This window comes from Carya illinoinensis, chromosome 5, assembly GCF_018687715.1.
Source record: "Carya illinoinensis cultivar Pawnee chromosome 5, C.illinoinensisPawnee_v1, whole genome shotgun sequence".
NCBI lineage: Eukaryota > Viridiplantae > Streptophyta > Magnoliopsida > Fagales > Juglandaceae > Carya > Carya illinoinensis.
In genome coordinates, this window is record NC_056756.1 from 41,783,659 (window position 1) to 41,803,397 (window position 19,739).

The 19,739-nt window shown below is 34.5% G+C and overlaps 1 protein-coding gene across 1 annotated transcript; it reads left to right on the forward strand.

Moving 5' to 3' along the window:
- The first annotated feature begins 2,225 nt into the window (after positions 1 to 2,225).
- Positions 2,226 to 8,244, forward strand: LOC122311203 (wall-associated receptor kinase 2-like). Its single transcript, XM_043125644.1, has 3 exons — positions 2,226 to 3,177; positions 3,788 to 3,964; positions 6,453 to 8,244. Exons 1-3 carry the CDS (start codon positions 2,319 to 2,321, stop codon positions 7,676 to 7,678), a joined length of 2,262 nt encoding a protein of 753 aa, XP_042981578.1. The 5' UTR covers positions 2,226 to 2,318; the 3' UTR covers positions 7,679 to 8,244.
- The last annotated feature ends 11,495 nt before the right edge of the window (positions 8,245 to 19,739 follow it).

Consider the following 19,739-nt stretch of genomic DNA (forward strand, 5'->3'; position numbering starts at 1 on the left):
TTTAAGGTATATTCATTTTATAAATTTTTAATTTATATATATATATACACACATATATATGATACACAATTACATATATATGTATTAATTTATTTAATTTATTAGTTATTAGTTTATATATAATATATAATTAATTTCAAAAGAGTATATTGAAATGCATCAATATTGAAATGTTTTCGTTCTAATACTTAAACCAGAATTATGATCAGAACATAATTTAAAACATTGATGAAAACTCAAACTAAGCCATTCATTTAGGAGGCGACATCAACACATAGTACGGGGTGGCCAAGCTAATTTAATGTTCGAACATATCCTACATACCACATATATTTTAGGGCGCAGCTTTCGATCTAGCTAGGATCCACGTACGTTGGGTTTCTGTCGCTGACTAAATTAGTATATATGAATTCTAGTAATGAATTTATACCTTCTGATCATTAATTGAGTAGGAACGTACATATATAATAGTATTTTTTTTTTAAAAAATTCAAATGTCTCCTGTGATAAAGTACTGTTGTTAGTTTGATCAGAGATAATTAATTACTTATTAATACTTCTCATTGAGCAGGAACGTAACATTCTTGTGCTTTGTTTTTGAGATATTTCTAGTTTTTTATTCTTTATAAGCTTTTCATATTTAGTTTACATTATATTAGAAATATTTAATATTTGAGAAATAAACCCTATAAATGGACATTTATGTTAAAATAAAAATAAAAATAAAAAAATCTCACTTAATGAGATAAGAATAGGACAGAAGTACGTGATCGACTTCATGCATTGGTGGTCGAAACTTAATCAATTAGTCCAGATCTAACCGAGTCAATATTATATTAATAGCATGGAGTAAGTAATATGAAAGTTGAGTACGTAAGGTCGTGAGTTGTCAGTACATAAAAACAAAAGGAAAATATATATATCCATGATCGATCACTTCTTTTTCAATCCAGAGGCATCGAGCAAGTTGGTATAGATTTTCGTTTACAAATTGTGATTTTTTTGTTTTCTTTCGAGCTAAAATCAATTCGGATTAGATTTTTCAGATCTCTGCAGCTTTTTTCATCCACTTCTTCCACGTGGTTTGTATTAGCGTGGGCTTTTAGGAAGTTGCTACATGCGACGACCTATTCTATTTATCATTACTTTTATATCATATATTTTCATTTATTTTAATTTTTTGCACTTAATAAGTATATAATATAAAAATAATGAATAAAAAAATTTAATTAATTTAATAAGAATTAAAGAATAAAAATTAAAACAGATATAATATATGATGTACGTAGGGATGATGTGTTGCAAAATCCTACTTGAAATATCAAGTCATATATAGGCCAGAGCAGTTCTACCATCTAATAGGTGGCTGACATCTGTCATCATAAGCCTCCACTTCAACCATGGCCTCAATTCATGAAAAGTCATATTACATGCATGATGCACGCAATATTATATATATATATATATAGGGATCACGGATGTGAAATTAAATTACGACTTTGATGTAGTCTCCAAGACGTACAATTAATGCTGTCACAAACTAAATTATTACTCTTCAAAAAATTTAGTTATACGTATTGTATGTATTGTCAAAATAAAAATAAGTGATAGCAACCTGCCAAGCATATTAATAGGAAGATATATATTAGCGTGGACTATAAATTCAAATAGCAATAAATAGACTATTAGCGAGGAAAAATCGTTTCAATTGATTTTTATCAACAAAAAACTGAATATTAATAGAGTATTTCAAAGTGCACGTGCAGTACGAAATTAGTATTATTTAAATCTTCCAATCTAATTAATTAATTATATATATATATCAAATTAACATAAAATTCTAATTTCAAGGTACTGTTAGTTATATATAATATTCAATTAACGAATTTTAGATTAACCGATCATAATACTACGTAAATAATAAATAAATAAAATTTGAGAAAGCATCATTTACATATTGTTGTTTATTTAAAATCTAAAAGAGTGGGTCTCCCAGAAATAATATATTTACGTATTTAAAATGTGGCATGCGATCCTTTCCACACGGGCGGAACAGAATTCAAAATATAGTCTATCTTATAAAACAAAAGTTTTTCAAAATTGAATTTTTATCAAATTCTGAAAATTATTTAAAATCTATTGCTTTCTTTATATTTATTATTTATTTAAAATCTAAAAGAGTTGGTACGTGTGAAATGGATATTTATTAGTCAAATTACTTTAAAATCAGACCTAGCTAGCTAATTGCTTGAGTCCATCAATTCTCTGAACAGTGAGAAAACAACTCGAATCCCTTGATTCTCTGAACAGAGGGAGCAATGGCGGCTTTCGGTAGGATGCTCTTGTACGTGGCATGTGTTGTTGTGATGTTATCGAAAATGGCAGCAGCAGCTTCATCAGCCAAGCCAAACTGCCCGAATTGGTGTGGAAATGTTGAGATCCCTTATCCATTTGGCACAACGGAAAATTGCTACCTTAATGATAATTATTTTATCAATTGTAGCAATTCCCAACCACTGTGGGAAAATCATTTTGTCACCAACATTTCTATCCAAGGCGAGCTTGAAATCTCGATGTTTATAGCCCGACAATGTTTCCGAGATTCGAGTGGTGTGCCTGTGGTTGACAACAACAAGCACTCTCTCACTTCCCGCACTTTCACAATTTCCAACACCAAAAACCAGTTCGTCGCTGTCGGCTGTGACACTTACGCCTACCTCAATGCTTACCGGAACAATGAATACTTCAGAATTGGCTGCATGTCTATTTGTCAAAGTCTTAGGAATGTTGTCAATGCATCTTGCTCTGGGATTGGGTGTTGCCATGTTGACATCCCAACAGGATTGAAGAACTTTACTTTGGAAGTTCATAGCTATAACAATCACACAAATGTCTCTAAATTCAACCCATGCAGCTCTGCTTTTATGATTAAACAAGATTACGAGTCCAAATTTTCCTCTGCTTATCTTGAAGAAATATTGCTAAAGCCTAATGATACTTTTCCAATGGTTCTTGATTGGGCAATCGGTAATGAAACATGTGAAACTGGTCGGAGAAAGCCGGATTACGTTTGTGGACAGAACAGCGCATGCTATGATTCCAAAAATGGTGATGGGTACCGTTGCAAGTGCAACAAAGGTTATGAAGGAAACCCATACCTCCATGAAGGTTGCCAAGGTACGTACGCGCGAGTTGCTTATAGAACTAGCTTCTCATAAATTATTTTGAGAGAAGTTTCATATAATATAGAATAAAAAAAAAATATAGAAACTTTGCATGAATTTCAATTATGCATGCTCTTCGTCTTGATTATATTAAAAAAGATTATCCTCTCAACAAGAACTTGATCAGGAGATTGGCCAATCTTAGTCGAATCATGTATTAATATAAAAAAAAAATCTTTATTGAAAATTAATATAGAATGATATAAGAGTTCAACAGTAGAAAAACCAAAGAAACAAGTACTTAATAATGGGAAATCAATTACCAATATATGATGAAAAAGTTTTTAAAAATTCATGTATAATTTCAAATGATCGAGTATGTTAATTAATTATTTCGGCAACAAAGGCAATAAAATGTAAGGTCTTTTAAATATATGAATTGATGGGATATATAGTTTAACAAGACAAATAAATTAGGAGGCAATTCAATAATATTAGAATAGAAAGAAATGCTTAATTCAGAAATTATAAGGGTAATAGATCTATATATTGAAATAATAATTCAAGTCAATTATTTCCATTTATTTGTTGGGCATTAATTCATACTGCATGTGACGTTTTAGATATTAATGAGTGCCTGCAAGTTCCAAAACCTTGCCATGCTAAAGCAAAATGCATGAACACTCATGGGAGTTTCAGTTGTACTTGTCGCGAGGATTACAAAGGCGATGGAAAGATGAATGGAACAGGTTGCAGTCCTAAAGTCAGCCATTTCAAGATCATCATTATTGCACTAATTGGTACGTATCAAATAATTATAAGTACTGTCATATAATAATTTTTTATTTTCCTTGATAATTTGTTCACTCACATGAGTTGATTGATTTAAACTAAGATAAATGTTTCGACTATAAATAAATCAGTTTACAAATTTACTGTCTGTATTATATATAAGATATATTTATAGACCTAACACTTTTCTTGAATTAAGCTCTCATATAACAATTCATAGGGTATATATTCACTGTGGTTACTTTAATTGCATGCATGGTTGAAGATTTTTCATGTTGGCACATTTTGTTTCTACTTATTCAATACTTAATATCATATATCTTCGTATTAATTATTAATATATTTCATGATATATAAAACTGATTATGATATTATCTATGGTTGATATCATGATAAAATGTCAATGGTTGAGATTCTCTCACATGAACAGAGAGATTCGTGACCTAGTACGTCTCCATCATGATTTATCCATGAATTTATATTGTTGTGTCAATTTTGGAATATTCTCTCTACTTTCTCAAATATCTCTGTTATTTTCAATTCAACATATATATATATATATATATATATATATATATATATCAGTGTGTGTGGGGTATGGATAATCTTGTGAAAGTATCAACAAGAATCACTAACTTTAATTGTTGTAGATATTTCTGAAAGAAAATGATTTATAAAGTTTTAAAATATATAAGTATCGCACACTCTTATTAAAAAACAGATAAATCTAGAATCTACATTAAAATGGATAATATTTGTATAGTTTTAGGTTTTTTAAGTCCCACACAATTCCTTTAAAAAAAGTGAATAAATTTAAAATTTACATGAAAAAGATATTTTTTAAAAGTTAGCCCAATTCTTTTATAAAGGAAGCACGCGATATTTGCACACTCTATCAATATATCTAGTATTACTCTTTTAATAATGAGCCTTATTTGTCCAAACAGATTATGCAGAATTAACATATGCCCGATAATTACATCTAACTTTAGTCATTTATGAAATATGATCCTAAACTAGTTGGCATGCAATGATATGATCATAAAATACAACTAAGACATCCCGTATAACACAAATAAAACTCAATCAACTATTTTATCTTTTATCTTTTATCTTCATGTTATGATCATTCTAGTTTTTAATATTTTTTATCTTGATATTAAAAGCTCACGAATTAGGATTTTAATTTTGGAGTTCTTGTGCTAACTCTAAGATCTACAATAAAAGTGAAATATACGGACTCATTTAATTATAAGTAAGGCCAATTCCTGCATGTGATTAGTTTGATCAACAATATTAAATGTTTAATATATAATGATATAGAATCTACTTTGTATACCTACCTTTTTCCCTTGTCAAAGTCTTAGAGAACCTTTGCTTAATTTGCTGATCGATGGAGGGAAAAACGCAACAAACAGCGTATAGTACGTGTTTCCACTTAGAAATAAAAAATAATAAAAGTCCATTTGAAATGTTACGGTTTTAAGATATATATATATATATATATCTTAAAATATATATATATATATATATTTATATATTTGCTAGGTAATAATTAATAATATATATATTGGCTAGGACCCCTAGCTACTATTCTTCGCTAATTTCGAGACATGATGGATCGTGAATTCATCTCCCACTTTTTGACCTACTTTTGTTGGCTTAGTGCTATGTGGGGCTTCTTTGTTTCATGGATGCTTATTAAGCTAGGGCATGATTATGTTCACCCTGCTTTCAGTCTTTTTTTGTAGATATCTACATTATTTTCAATTCAATGTATCTTTGTTTATTTGTTATAGTGATAATCTCGTGAAAGTTATATATATCATCGTTCTGTTAGGAAGAAGCTGTATGTATATATTTATCAGAGGAGATGATTTATGTAATTTTAGAGTGTGTAAATTTTGTGTATTTAATTTTTAAAAAATAGATAAATATGGTATCTACATGAAAAAATGCATGTTTTAATGAAAAAATAGTTTGTACAATCTTAAAGTGAGCAAGCCTCCGACAATTTCTTTGACAAAAGTTGGTAAATCTTGAACTTATATGAAAAATAATAATTTTTTAATAATGAATTCTACTTTTTTTAAAAAATATAAATAAATAAGTATGTGAGATTTACATACTATTGGACTAGATCTAGTATTATTCTTTTAATGGTAAATCTCATTGTTTTTAAAGAGGGTAGGCAAGGCATCCACACTCTAAGATTGCATCTAACATTACTCTTTTATATAATATGTTCTCTAAACTAGTTGGCGTGCATATATTTCAATGTGTGTATATATAAATATATATAATATTCCATATATGCCGCTTCTGTGATAGACACTTATAACTATGCTTTAACTAAAGTCTTGATTGAGCCTTCTTCATATAATACATATATATGTTACTTGCTTATTGATTTAAATTCCTCAAACCGTTTGTGAAAACAAACATAGCATGTTGACTAGAAAACTTTGATCACAATGCATGTTTGAACATGTGCAGCTATTAGCATTGGCCTTATGGTATTGTTTGTGGGAGGTTCTTCACTATATTGTGGACTAAAAAGAAGAAAACTCTTCAAGCTGAAAGAGAAATTCTTCCAACAAAATGGCGGCCTGTTGCTACAACAAAAACTCTCGAATGATAGAACTTCCATGCAGGCGGTCAAAATCTTTAGCATAGGAGAACTTGAAAAGGCTACAAATAATTATGATGAGAGTAGAGTCCTTGGCCAAGGAAGCTATGGTACTGTCTATAAAGGAGTCTTACAAGATAATAAACTGGTCGCCATTAAGAAATCAAAATTTTGTGATCAAAACCAAATTGAACAATTTATTAATGAGGTGATTGTACTTAGCCAAATTAACCATAGAAATGTGGTTAAGCTATTAGGTTGTTGTCTAGAAACAGAAGTGCCATCACTAGTTTATGAATTCATCACAAATGGGACTCTTTCGAATCACATTCATGATAAAGTTCTATCATCCTCACTCTCATGGGAAAAGCGCTTGAAGATAGCAATAGATACTGCAGGAGCACTTGCATACATGCATTTCTCAACTTCCATGCCAATTATACATAGGGATGTGAAGCCTGCAAATATACTTTTAAATGATAATTATTCAGCAAAGGTGTCTGACTTTGGAGCTTCAAGATTGGTCCCACTTGATCAAACACAATTACTTACTTTGGTACAGGGAACTTTGGGGTATTTAGACCCAGAATACTTTCATAGTAGTCAACTTACCGAAAAAAGTGATGTCTACAGCTTTGGTGTTGTTGTGGCTGAGTTATTGACGGGTAGGAAGGCAATTTCTTTTGATGGACTTGAAATTGATAGAAATCTAGCTATGTACTTTAGTTCTGCAGTAAAAGAGGATCGCTTACGTCAAATTCTTGTGGACGATCTTGTAAGTGATGGTAATATTTATGAGATAAATAAAGTTGCTAATCTTGTAAAACGGTGCTTAAGTGTTAAAGGGGAAGATAGGCCTACAATGAAGGACATGGCAATGGAGCTAGACGGGTTGAGAAGTATGGAGAAGCATCAATCGGGAAAAGCATATCTATGTACAGAAGAGACTGACTATTGTGTCACCGCACCTGCAGTACACTATTTCAACATTGGTGTCAATGATGGTTGTTCTTCTACTTCTACCAGTACAACTGTTGGATATAAGATTAGTATGAGAACCCAAGTCTCGAAACCATTGGATGATGATAGATGATCGTGCATTACTCCGGGTCAATATATTTTCATGTGTTATATCTCAATCTTCATGCTGCCTTCCTTTTCTTTCTCTCACTAGACTTCATTATTTCTATTGGACTTTTCTTAGAAGTGTTTAAAATGATGTCTTGGAGTTATCTTTCATTTTATCTTTTGTTACGTATTTGTATATATATTAATATGACCCTCCTTTATGTTATGTTATCTTGTCACATTATAACTAGCTTGTTTTCTTACCAAGCCAGTATATAGCTCGTCGTTTGTTCTTTTTTCCCGTACGTACATTTTATTGTCCTGCGCGCATGGTCTTGCCCGGCCCATAAATTAGGTAGATTTATCTCCTAATTACCTAGCTACTTTCTTCTGACCTGGCATCCATGCACCATGTTGGTTAAGTTAAAAGAATATTGTTACTAAAATATGAAATTCATTGCATGCACGTGGTTCGTGGTCATAATTAATTTTAAAGAGCTGAAATAAAATTCGTTTAGGACATATAATTTACACTACTATAAAGAGCTATATATCCCTATATACTAAACGCATGCATATTCATTCTATTCTACAATATTGGTAGGTATTTACAATTTATCGTTGAGTTTTTTTTTTTTTTTTTTTTTTTTGTTTTTTGTTTTTTATTCCAAAGTGCTGCTCTCCTAATAATTTATTTCCCCAAAATGGAACTGTGGAAGGACATATATATATATATATATGTGTGTATTAATGATTTTCAGGATTTTTCAGATCTTTTTCTTTTCTCACCTTATAAATTTCTAAATTGAGTACGAGGATTTACTTAGCTTATGGTTTTTATTTTGCTTTATTTTACATATTAATTTGTGTGTAATTGGTTCTCGACTAATTATTACAATCTTGGAATCTGCGGATGAAATATGGATTGCATGAATATATTCGCATATATATATATATATATATATTTTAAATTTCCATTGGGGATTTTGGAGTTCTGTTTGATCAAGTTTTGTAGGTGTCGTTTTACAATATAGATTGAAGACTAGTATCTTTTAAGATTTTCGATATTTAAAGGGTTTGGGGATATTCAATCACGGACTCTCATTGAATGCCCAGGTACTTATACTTCGGATCTTTTAAGTCGACATTGGATATTGGTGTCCTCTCTTTTCTCATTAATTTTTCAGATATTTGATATTTGATTTTTCAGATATTTTTCGTAATCATGTATCGTTTCCAAAGACAATATATATAGGACTAGTACTTTTGCTTAGGTTAAATGGCTAACATCGAACTCCTTAAATGTTTCTACTCGTGAATATGAATGGTTTCTTTCTCAGAAAGGCTTTATGCATGCCTATAAGCTGCTTAATTTTTGTTTGTTTGTTATGTTTTTGGTTTCCCGATGGGAATAGGAATTCTCATCGCTATTCTTTTATTTGGTGATGCCCAATTTGAATTGAAGTAAAATTTCTACAGTATCCAAATTATTTTCAGAAAGGTCAGTTTGGAAAGAATGTTTTAGACCACTCATTTGATACGGGTCCTTGATTGCATTCTAAATATTTCAGGAAAAAAAAAAAAAAATTGAATGGTAAGAATGTACTCGATCGATCAATGTTCATTTGGGGCCAATGTTTTAAGCTTGAATATATTGTTACAAATAACTATCTACATCAATACAAGCGTCATGATCATTTGTGGTGCCCTTGACCCCACGTGTGATTTAGTGGGAATCGTGACACCGAGATGATGACCACATGGGTCACACACTCCAACGAAAAGTATTCAAATGTGTGCAACATGCAATTAAGTGTGCATTAATAATAATAATCGTAGCGGATAAATAAAAGATAGTCAACTAAGTACCAGAATTTTAAAAGAGTACAATGAAAGAAAAATCCTCAAAGGGGTTATACAATGATCTGACAAAATAAATAAAAGGTAAATATATAGCTTAAGCGAAACAAATCCTACAATCAACAAGTGACAACAAGAAGTCACTCTTATGGCAGAGCCGGTCCCTCTGGCTAAAAATCTTCCTATGAATCAAAGTCTACGAACCGTAGGGTAGGAATACCATATTGAGATCATGAAATCTCAGTAAGCAATTAAACAACATCTAAGAGATTAAAACATATTCAATTCAACTAACATGTTCACAGCCATACGGTAAGTCATGCAAGAAAAATTCCATCATTTTCTTAGAAAATGACACATCTACTAACACACACACACAAAAAAAAAAAAAAAAAAAACCCATTTGGCCCACAACACATCCATTTATTATGCATGCAGTATGGTCTCCCCTAGGGATCATCCATACATCCTAGCTCCTTTCGTCACACTACGGATAACAAACGTGCATGTAATTTCGTAATGAGTAATGCCCAGCTCCACGCCCGACACATATCGCGACCAGGCATCCTTTAGCTCTTGCCTGCAGAGGGGCCACGGAGTCGGCATGAGAGTGTTACCATCTCATCCAATTTCATTTATAATGCTCTAGAGTAATCAGAGGAGCTCCATCGAAATAATTCCTCATATTGGCTTGGGGTCATGGTACGCACGCACCCTCAAATATTTTACCAAGACACGAAAATCCAATTTCCATACCATACCACATGGCAGAACGCAACACAGTTAAATAAGCAAAACAAATATTAATAAAAGTAAATATGCCGATGCATGAAACTCCACCGACCTCCCTTAGCTCCTCGGCCTCTATACACGCGTTTTCCCATCCTTTGTTCCTTGCCCAAGGCCCAAACCAACTCAACCATAAATTATTTTTCCCAACAATCCATTAAGCTCAAGACCCAGTCCAGCCAACTAGACTACAGAAACAAAGTTAGTGTAAATATTGTTTAAATCTCAAAGAGGCTCATTGGAAAATTACTTACAATAGCTGAAAGAAAAATCTGGAAGATCAAGGGTGCACTAGTCTACGGGTGAAGCCAAAAGTGGTGGAGTGGCGGCAAAGCCGTGATTTCCAAGTGCTAGCCGTGGGTTTTAAGGCAAGGAAATGGAGGGGGAAGCTAAGGGAAAGCTTAAGCTAAGCATAGAGGAGCTAAAGTAGGTCGGTGGAGTTAGTGGTGGTGGCTAGAGGCCTTGGGTGGCAGCGCACGGTGTCAGATCTAGCCATTTAAGGAAGGGAAACTCATTTTGGGTCATGCTCGTGTGAGGGGAGAAGGGGCTACCTTGAGGGGCTAGGTTAGGTTGATGGTGCTGGCCAACGTGAGAGGAAGTTGTTGTGGTGGTCGGTGACATCGCAAGGTGGCATAAGGAAAACCCAAGGGTTCGTGTGTGCGTGTGTGGGAGAAGGTGGCTACGAGATGGAGTCTGGGTTTAACGGTGGGAGCTTGCCGGCGTGAGGGAGAGCTGGTGAGGTGATCGGTGACCAATGGTGGCCAGTGGTGGAGCTGGGCTAACCTGAGAGGGGAAATTGGATAGGGAGAAGGCTGCTGCTCGCGTGAACTGAGTGAGAGGGAGGAGAGAGAGGGAAAACGGAATGGGGGGCTTGGGGTCTTCAAACAGATCTAACGGTGAGGATTAAAACGCTTGTTTAACTTAAAAAAATAGTAATTTAGTATTAATAAATCAAAATAGTAAAGCCCAACAATAAAATAATTTGAAACAAAGAGCCAATAGATAATAGACAACAATTCATAATAAGAAAAAATACATTAAAATAAATTACACAACTTAGGGAGTGATAATGATAAAATACTATAACCAAAATAATAATAATAATCAATTTAAAATAAAAGAACCAATAATAATAATTAGTAATATAAATATTTAAAAACATAAGGAAATAAGGGATATCACATCCTCCCCTATAAAAAAAAAAAAAAAGAAAAAAAAATTAATCCTCGAAATTGGCAAGGTCAAACATTAATGCCAATGCAAGTTATCAGATACAACTCAGAATACGCTTGAGAGAAACGTACAATCATTGACGCCTAAATAAATAGGGAAACTGCTCTGTCATGTCTGCCTCTCTCTCCCATGAGGCAACAGATCTCCCTATGACACCTTCACCAAAGGTATTTACTTGGATCTCAACCTTTACTCTTTCCAATCCATAATTTGTGTCGGTGCAACTTCATAAGTAAGGTCAAGCTGGAGTTGAATTCGTTCTAGGCAAACAAAACACAGCTCTTGCTATCCAAAGCTCTTCTTCATCGATGACACATAGAAGACATCATGAACCTCTCCAAAATAATTCAGCAAGACAATCCTATAAGCAATAGGCTCAACCTTCACCAAAATCTAAAAAGGGCCTACATACCTCAGGCTAAGTTTCCATTTTTTACCAAAACACTTGACGCCTTTCATGGGAGAGACTTTGAGGTACGCCCAATCACCTTCCTCGAAAGACATGTCTCTTATTCTTGTATCCGCATAACTAGGAGCCATCTAAATGAATGCATGGAAGCTATTGCTGTAAGCGAATTCTATAAGCGGTAGATGATTCTTCCAACTTCCCTCGAATTGATCTAAGACATAGGCTTGTAACATATCCTCGAGAATCTAAATTGTGTGTTCTGATTAGCCGTCGGTTTGAAGGTGATATGCACTACTAAACATCAATTTGGTGCCAAAAGCTGATTGGAAGCTCTTCCAAAAATAAGTCATAAACCGTGGGTCACGATCCGATACAATGCTCTTGGGTATCCCATGCAAACGTACTATCTCCTTGATATACAACTGACTCAACTTTCCCCAAGTATTGGTATTAGTGATAGGTAGAAAATGGCCACTCTTCTATTTAAGTCTCGATACATTTTCGTGCTTCTGGAACCTCAGCCAAAATCCGCTCCTTAAACTATGAATTATGAGGAATCGCCCTATGATTGCAAAACCGGAGTATACCATTTTTATCCAAATTGAAATGCATGGGTCCTCTAGACCAATGTTTTGAATATCGTACTGGATGGCGTACCGGTCAAGGCATTGAAACGAAATATTTCAGTACCGGTACCGTTTCGTATACTGGTTCGGAATAATATTTCGGTACCGATACCGTTTCGGTACCGGTATTGTTTCATGTACCGTTTCGAAATAGTTTATACCTGAATAAATTATATATATATATATATATATATAAGCATTTACTGTATTCCAAAATAATAACAAAATAAGCCATAAACTCAATACTTCTCAATACAAGTCTTAAGTTTTAAGTTACAAATTAAATAAGTTCTTAATCCAACCATTAAAATAAAATCACTCATCCTCATCAAAAAGACTATAAGGATCAAGATTTGACATGTTAATCAAAATATTTTCATCAATGTCACCACCATCATCAACATCAACATCAACACCAACATTATCAACGTCTTCCTCATTTAGTGAGATTAATGACTCCTCAATACGTGCCCAATCCAAATCTTCTCCATCAAGAAGCTCAAATTCTTTACTCACCCATTCTTCCATCAAGTCAATGTTTTCAAGATTGATTGGATCTAAAGCATCTCTTCCATTTTTTATGATCCTGTCAAAATAAAATCAAACTTAATAAAGAATATTATATATATATATATTCAAAAGTGAAAGACATTAGTATTAAAAAAATTTACCTCTCTCACAGCTTCAAGTTATAACGAACAAATACTAAGTCATTCAAACGTTTATGCACTAATCTATTTCTCTTATTCGAATGAATAAAATCAAATGTGCTCCAGTTTCTCTCACATCCAGTTGCACTACAACATTGACTTAGTACTCAAACAACAAATCTTTGAAGAGTTGGAACCTCGCAACCAAATTGGGTCCACCATGCAACTATAACAATAATGCAATTATAAATTATTAATTAAATGCAAGTAAAATAAAATAAGATAAAATTTAAAGTACAAAGTCACACTATTTAACAAATGATATTAATAAATGATAATATCTGGATTAAACTTATCACGCTGGCAGATTGCTAAAGAATGTCCAAACTCACCTATTGCATTATTATACAATTCAAGTTCTGCAATGATCTTGTCTTGATCATCGGAATCAAGTTCCATCTTCATAACACAACTATTGAAGCCTCTTACAACATCATTTTTTTTTAAATTGGGGCTATAGAAAATTCTAGAGTTAAGAAGACAACCCGCCGCATGTAATGGATTGTGAAGCTGCTTATCCCATCTAGAATCAATGATCCTGGTGAATGGACTAAATACACTAACTTTGTTATTACATCTTGCTTTTATGTTCTCTTTGGCTCTTTCCATTGCATCATACAAGTATCCTATTCCAGGCTTCTCATCCCCGTCAACAAGTCGTAGAACACGAACCAAAGGCTCACTAATTTTAACAATAAATTGACATTGAGCCCAAAACTCATTATCTTCTAAAACAATCCTAGCTATCTCTTTCCCTATGATGCTTTTAGATTGATTTGATACAATCCATTTATCACACGTAAACATTTGTCTCAGTTCTTTCTTAAACAAGAGCAAGCATTGGATACTTAAAAAATTTGTCGCAAACCTTATACTTGCAGGACGACACAAATCATGACCTTTGGTGAAATCTTTTCTCATGCCAAAACCCAACCATGGTTATAGATGAACTTTGTTATCTTTTTTGCCTTTTTTATAGTATCATCAATAAGGAAAAAATATCTTGGATCAGAAAAATTCTCCAACATCAAGTCTATGCAATGAGCTGCACAAGGGGACCAGTAGAAAGAGCCATACTTCTGCTGTAACTTTTTTCCTGCAGCTTTATAACTTGCATCATTGTCTGTTATGAACTGCACAAGATTCTCAGCTCCAATTTCTTGAACAACCTTATCAAAAATATTAAACAATATTTCAGCATCTTTTCTAAGGTCAGATGTATCGATAGACTTTAAGAACATTGTACCTTTCGGACAATAAACTAAAAAGATGATTATTTATTGTTGCTTCTGATTTGTCCAACCATCTGCCATTAGTGTACAATCAGTCTCATTCCAAATCTTCTTAATTTGTTCCAAATACTCTTGAACCTCATTCACAGCCATTTTTAACAAATTTCCTCTCAACTCATATAAAGAAGGGCCCTTGAATCCTGGCCCGATGGCAATCATGGCATCGATAGCTGGTTGATAAAACTTGGATTGAGTCACATTAAAAGGCAGATTAGAACCATACCACTAGCATATTACAGCCATCTTTGCTTGTGTAAGCATATCATTCGAACACATAGAACTCTTAATTGAAGGTTGGGCCCCAGGAGTTGTTCTTGGAGCAAAAAATCTACTTAATCCCCCCACTAATTTTCCAGTTCCAGAATCTCTCGACTTCTCCCTACCTTTTGAAAGTTGAGACTATCCATTCATACTATTACTATCATCAATATCATCAGATGTTAAATCTATATCGCCTCCAATCTCTGAGTTTATTTTTTTTCCTTCTCTTTGCTTCTTTTCATTTCATCAAGCAACTCCTTCATTTGCCATTTTACATTTTCAGAGACCTTTTTACATGTTTCTATATTGCCTGGAATCCCAGCTAGATGATACTTCAACCGAGTGATCCCACCACCTCTAATTACTTTATTACAATATAAACATTCAGTATTATTTCTAGCCCCTAGCACTGCACGTGCATGGGCCCATGCTGGATCTTCTGATCTTACAGGAGCAAATGTTGTAGATGTAGCACCGGTTAATTAACAACTAGACATTTTTATATCCCTATATAATAATTCATAATTCAACACTTATTCAAATTCAAGTGTTCAACATTTAATAGACTGAAACTTAACATAATTTACTTGTACTAAGTTGAAACTGAAAAATTGAAAATTGAAATACATTCATCATCACTGTCTTCAAGAATCTGAAATGAATGGCCAACCAAAACAACTGCAAACCAACAAGTAAAATATGACAAGCAATTCGGTGCGTACTGCATAGGCCAAGAAGAGAGAAAAAAAAAGTGCCAGTTTACTAGATCGTAGAAGAGAAAAGAAAAGACCAACAAGGAAAAAAATAAAAAAATAAAAATAAAGTGCAGGGCTGTAGGCAATGAGAGTTACAACTTACGAGATCAAATAATAGAGAAAAAAAAATTGCCAGTTTACTAGATTGTAGAAGAGAAAAGAAAAGACCAACAATGAAAAAAAATAAAAATAAAGTGCAAGCAACGAAGTCAAAGAATAGAGAAAAAAAAAGAAAAAAAGAAAGAGAAGGTGTCGGCAACTAGATCAAAGAAGAGAAAAGAAAAGATCAAGAAGAGAAAAAAAAAACAAAAAACAAAGTGCAGGCAACGGCAATGAGATCAAAGAAGAAAGGAAAAAAAACAAAAACAAAACAAAGTGCATGCAACGAGATCAAATAAAAGAATAGATTAATAGCAAAGATCAAGAAAAGAAATTGAAAAGAGCCAAAATCTCATACCAGTAGCAGTGCTACAGTAATTTACAAACTCTCCACTTCAGTCCAGGTGCATGGCAGTAGGAAAGAGGAAATGAACTAAAAGTGAAACTGAAAACCTAAAGACTAACGGCCAAAATGACATAAATGACCCTGACTGGTTATTTAAATTTCAAAATTGCCATTAATACATAAATGATAAATCGGCAGATAGATACCGGACGAAATTTATATTCCAATGGGAATCTGGAATACCGGCCAAAATAGTACTGTACTGGCCGGTTCACCCGGTATTTTGCTTGGTACGAAATATATAGATTTTCTGTACCAGACCGGATACCGGTACGGCATGTACCGGCTGTACCAGTACGGTATCAAAAACACTGCTCTAGACTTTTTGAGCCTTTTCCTAATATCTAACAACTTTGGGTCCCTTCTCTGGTGAGTCTTCAATTCCTTAAAATCAACAACTCAGACATCAAGAATCGAAGCTAACACCTCTTCTTCTTGCAAGCTCACAACAAGAAGTCTTCTCATCCCATAGAGGAGAGAGTCCAACCCTGATGGCTCAGCCTCATCCACCAAATGAGACTTCCGACTTAGTGCATCTACAACTTGATTAGCCTTCCCTGCTGATAATTGATCTCGCATTGATAATTGATGATCAATTCTAACCACTATCTCTATCTCAAATTGAGGTTCTTCTAAGAAAATAGATGCTTCAAACTCTTATGGTCAGTGTAGACTTCATAGACTTCCCCATACATATAATGTAGCCAAATCTTAAGGGCAAAGACCACAGCTGCAAGTTCAAAGTCATGCATGAGATAATTCCTTTCATGATCTTTCAACTGGTGGGATGCATAAGCAATAACTCGCCCCTCCTTTATAAGAACGCATCCTAACCCAAACTTGGATGCATCACTAAAAACCACAAATAGTTTGTGAGGCTGAGGAAGTACCAAAACGTATGCAGTTGTCAGCCTCTTCTTCAACTCTTGGAAACTTCTCTCGCACTTGTCAGTCCAAAAAAACTCAGCATTTTTCTTAGTCTAGACAGTGAGAGGTCCAGACAATCAAGAAAATCCTTCCATAAATTTTCAATAGTACTTGGCAAGTCCCAAAAAGCTATGAATCTCACACACTAATGAAGGGTGACGCCATGCCAAGACAGCTTCTACTTTGCTAGGGTCTACTGCCACACCATCCTAGGAAATAACATACCCAAGAAATTTTACTTCTTCCAACCAGAATTCACACTTGCTAAATAATCGAATCTAGTTGTGATTTTGATTTGGTGCTCAAGATACAAAGTGTTTTTCATATTTTGAAGTACGATGAGAGTGAAGTACCGAGACAAGCTTGAATCTCTGTTTGTTATTTATTTAAAATCTAAAAGAGTTGGTGTGGTATGGATATCTATGCCAAGCAACCCACTTACGCTTTTGTTTTCCATTAGAGGAACCCAAAAAAAAATTACTCATGATGCGGTTTACAGCCACCATAACAGCCTTGGGAGCGTGCAATACAGAGAGTAGGTGGATAGGGATACTAGCAACAACATGTCTCAATAAAAGCAATCGAGCACCAGAAGATAAAAACCGGTTCTGCCAACCTTCCAACTTCCGACGAATGCAATTCAATAAATCATCAAAATGGGACACTTTAAGCCGGCCTACCATAAGAGGCACACCCAGATATTTAACCGGGAAGAAGCCCTCAGAAAAAGATGTCAACATCAATGATCTCCTCTTTCGAGCAGCAGTGGCATGTTTAGAGAAGAAGATAGAAGATTTTTCTTTACTAACCACCTGCCCTGACCAATCTTCATATAAGGCAAAAGTATCTCTGATAGTTTGGAGAGAGGACCTTCCTCCATTTGCAAAGAGAACAATATCATCAGCATATAATAAATGAGACACAAGAGGGGTACCTCGGGGATGTGCGAAAGGATCAATAGTGCCAAGACCAAAATTATGCTTCAACAATCTTGAGAGAACTTCTTCAACGAGAATAAATAAGTAGGGCGAAAGAGGATCACCCTGCTGCAGACCACGACCACTAGAGAAAAAACCTTTTGCAGAACCATTCATAACTACCGAGAACCAAGGATGCATGATACAGTTCCTGATCAAGTTACAAAACAGCACAGAGAACCCAAAGGAAGCCATAACATGAAGTAAGAAGTCCGAGTCTATACTATCATAGGCCTTGGCCATGTCAACTTTAATGACGACGTTACCTCCCCTAACCTTCTTATTAATCAAATGTATCATTTCTTGGGCCAAAGAAATATTCTCAAAAATACTTCTTCTAGGAAGAAAAGCACCTTGTTCTGGAGAGATAATTCTGTTTAAAATAGGAGCCAAACGTCGAAACAAAATTTTAGAAAACACCTTGTACACCACCGAGCAAAGGCTTATAGGGCAAAATTCCTCAAAGCTAGTAGGCTTCTGCGTTTTCGGAATGAGTACTATGTAAGACGCTGAATAAAATCTTGGCATTGGGGTTCCAAGAAAAAACTCCCGAACTGCAGCCACCACATCCATTTCAACAATATCCCAACATGATATATAGAAACTAGACCCAAATACATCTAGGCCCAGGATACTATCAACAGGAATGGAGAACATAGCCTCTTTAACCTCTTGGATCGAAGGGAGCTGAAGGAGGTTGGCATTTTCCTCCTCAAGAACGAAGATTTGCACCAGATTCGACAAATCTGGTAGTTCTCTACGATCTTTAGCCCGAAGAAAAGAACTGAAATAATCCACAGCACCTGAATGGATAGCTTCCGGGGTGGCCAAGCAAGACCCATCTCGAAGTCTCATTTCCTGTACTATAGGCTTGCTTAAAGAAGCAAAAGTTTTAAAGAAATGTGCCGAAGCTTCACATTTTTCCATCCAACTAAGCTTCACACGTTGTGACAGTCTAGTTTCTTCTCTTTGCATCCAGATAGCCAAATCTTCCTTGGCCATCAATAAATCCCTCTCCGTGTTTTCAAAAAAACCATCTTGGAGCTTGCTTTCTAGTTGTTCAATTTGATTTTCCAAGTCTTGAATATTCTTTTCCGTGCGCTTAAAAATACAACGGTTCCAATCTTTCAAGACCACTTTCAATCGTTTCAACTTGGAAGCCAATCCAAAGAGCCCCATGTTACCAGTCTCATTCCAATTGTCCTTAACCACATCCCTAAGGTTAGGATGAGATAGCCACATTTGCTGGAACTTGAATGGTGACGGACCATAGCGGGTGACTGAGGTCTTTAAAACAAGAGATAAAGGGGCATGGTCCGAAGTCGATCTTGCCATGTATTTGCAGAAAGCATCTGGCAATAACTCTACAGCCACGACATTCATCAAACAACGATCAATTTTTGACCAGCTTCTAGCTAAACCCCTTTGACCATTACACCAAGAAAATTTACTCCCAATAGATTTCATTTCAATGAGCCCACAACTGTTAATGAACTCATTGAATTCATCCATGGCAATCCTCAACCTCGGTCTGCCACCACGGTGCTCCTCCTCCCCACGAATAACATTAAAGTCACCTATGCATAACCATGGTGCACCTTGAACGGCATCTAATTGCAACAATCTCCAAAGTTCTCTTCTTTCTAAATGGCTACATTTAGCATACACCACAGACACAAAAAATTGACGTGAGTCCATACCCAAAGAAACAGTCACATGTTGGGCACTATAACTAACAACCG